This window comes from Schistocerca serialis, chromosome 3 (genome assembly GCF_023864345.2).
Source record: "Schistocerca serialis cubense isolate TAMUIC-IGC-003099 chromosome 3, iqSchSeri2.2, whole genome shotgun sequence".
NCBI classification, from domain to species: domain Eukaryota; kingdom Metazoa; phylum Arthropoda; class Insecta; order Orthoptera; family Acrididae; genus Schistocerca; species Schistocerca serialis.
In genome coordinates, this window is record NC_064640.1 from 688613917 (window position 1) to 688616243 (window position 2327).

The 2327-nt window shown below is 42.6% G+C and overlaps 1 protein-coding gene across 1 annotated transcript; it reads right to left on the reverse strand.

The window, feature by feature from the left end:
• Positions 1 to 1065: 1065 nt before the first annotated feature.
• On the reverse strand, positions 1066 to 2115 carry LOC126471089 (glutamic acid-rich protein-like). Its single transcript, XM_050099163.1, has one exon. It carries the CDS (start codon positions 2113 to 2115, stop codon positions 1066 to 1068), a length of 1050 nt encoding a protein of 349 aa, XP_049955120.1.
• Between the last annotated feature and the right edge of the window lie 212 nt (positions 2116 to 2327).

Consider the following 2327-nt stretch of genomic DNA (forward strand, 5'->3'; position numbering starts at 1 on the left):
TCATCCACTACCTGAGTATTCTCCACCTTCTCCTGCTGGAGATCATCATCTTCTTCTTCCACTTGATATTCCATTTCTCCTTCCTCTACGTCTTCCACTTCTTCTTCCTCTACCTTTTCCTCTAATGTGTCCTCCACCTCTACCTCTTCATACATATCCTCCTTTTCCGCGTTCACTTTTTCTTCCTCTATCTCTACCTCTCCAGCTACATCTCCCACTACGTGAAACCAATCATCTTCTAGCTCATCATAATGATTCTCCTCCACCAAATGATGTATCTCCTTCTCCTTCTTCTTCGCCTCCCGTATCACCCTCTTTTTGTTCCATGTTTTGGGAGCATTTACCTTAACAGGGGTCAAACTTATCAGGTCTTCATCAGTCTCTAAATTCTGTTCTCTAGTGTTGATGTCTTCCTGTAAGTAACAGTACTCATCTGTCTCTTTGTCTCCTGTAATTGCTTCCATTTTCACCTTCTCACTTTCCTTCTCTTTTATTTCCTCCGTTTCGACCTCATCCACTACCTGTGTATTCTCCACCTTCTCCTGCTGGAGATCATCATCTTCTTCTTCCACTTGATATTCCATTTCTCCTTCCTCTACGTCTTCCACTTCTTCTTCCTCTACCTTTTCCTCTAATGTGTCCTCCACCTCTTCCTCTTCACACATATCCTCCTTTTCCGCGTTCACTTTTTCTTCCTCTATCTCTACCTCTCCAGCTACATCTCCCACTACCTGAAACCAATCATCTTCTAGCTCATCATAATAATTCTCCTCCACCAAATGATGTATCTCCTTCTCCTTCTTCTTCGCCTCCCGTATCACCCTCTTTTTGTTCCATGTTTTGGGAGCATTTACCTTAACAGGGGTCAAACTTATCAGGTCTTCATCAGTCTCTAAATTCTGTTCTCTAGTGTTGATGTCTTCCTGTAAGTAACAGTACTCATCTGTCTCTTTGTCTCCTGTAATTGCTTCCATTTTCACCTTCTCACTTTCCTTCTCTTTTATTTCCTCCGTTTCGACCTCATCCACTACCTGTGTATTCTCCACCTTCTCCTGCTGGAGATCATCATCTTCTTCTTCCACTTGATATTCCATTTCTCCTTCCTCTACCTCTTCCACTTCTTCTTCCTCTACCTTTTTCCTCTAATGTGTCCTCCACCTCTTCCTCTTCATACATATCCTCCTTTTCCGCGTTCACTTTTTCTTCCTCTATCTCTACCTCTCCAGCTACATCTCCCACTACCTGAAACCAATCATCTTCTAGCTCATCATAATGATTCTCCTCCACCAAATGATGTATCTCCTTCTCCTTCTTCTTCGCCTCCCGTATCACCCTCTTTTTGTTCCATGTTTTGGGAGCATTTACCTTAACAGGGGTCAAACTTATCAGGTCTTCATCAGTCTCTAAATTCTGTTCTCTAGTGTTGATGTCTTCCTGTAAGTAACAGTACTCATCTGTCTCTTTGTCTCCTGTAATTGCTTCCATTTTCACCTTCTCACTTTCCTTCTCTTTTATTTCCTCCGTTTCGACCTCATCCACTACCTGTGTATTCTCCACCTTCTCCTGCTGGAGATCATCATCTTCTTCTTCCACTTGATATTCCATTTCTCCTTCCTCTACGTCTTCCACTTCTTCTTCCTCTACCTTTTCCTCTAATGTGTCCTCCACCTCTTCCTCTTCATACATATCCTCCTTTTCCGCGTTCACTTTTTCTTCCTCTATCTCTACCTCTCCAGCTACATCTCCCACTACCTGAAACCAATCATCTTCTAGCTCATCATAATAATTCTCCTCCACCAAATGATGTATCTCCTTCTCCTTCTTCTTCGCCTCCCGTATCACCCTCTTTTTGTTCCATGTTTTGGGAGCATTTACCTTAACAGGGGTCAAACTTATCAGGTCTTCATCAGTCTCTAAATTCTGTTCTCTAGTGTTGATGTCTTCCTGTAAGTAACAGTACTCATCTGTCTCTTTGTCTCCTGTAATTGCTTCCATTTTCACCTTCTCACTTTCCTTCTCTTTTATTTCCTCCGTTTCGACCTCATCCACTACCTGTGTATTCTCCACCTTCTCCTGCTGGAGATCATCATCTTCTTCTTCCACTTGATATTCCATTTCTCCTTCCTCTACGTCTTCCACTTCTTCTTCCTCTACCTTTTTCCTCTAATGTGTCCTCCACCTCTTCCTCTTCATACATATCCTCCTTTTCCGCGTTCACTTTTTCTTCCTCTATCTCTACCTCTCCAGCTACATCTCCCACTACCTGAAACCAATCATCTTCTAGCTCATCATAATGATTCTCCTCCACCAAATGATGTATCTCCTTC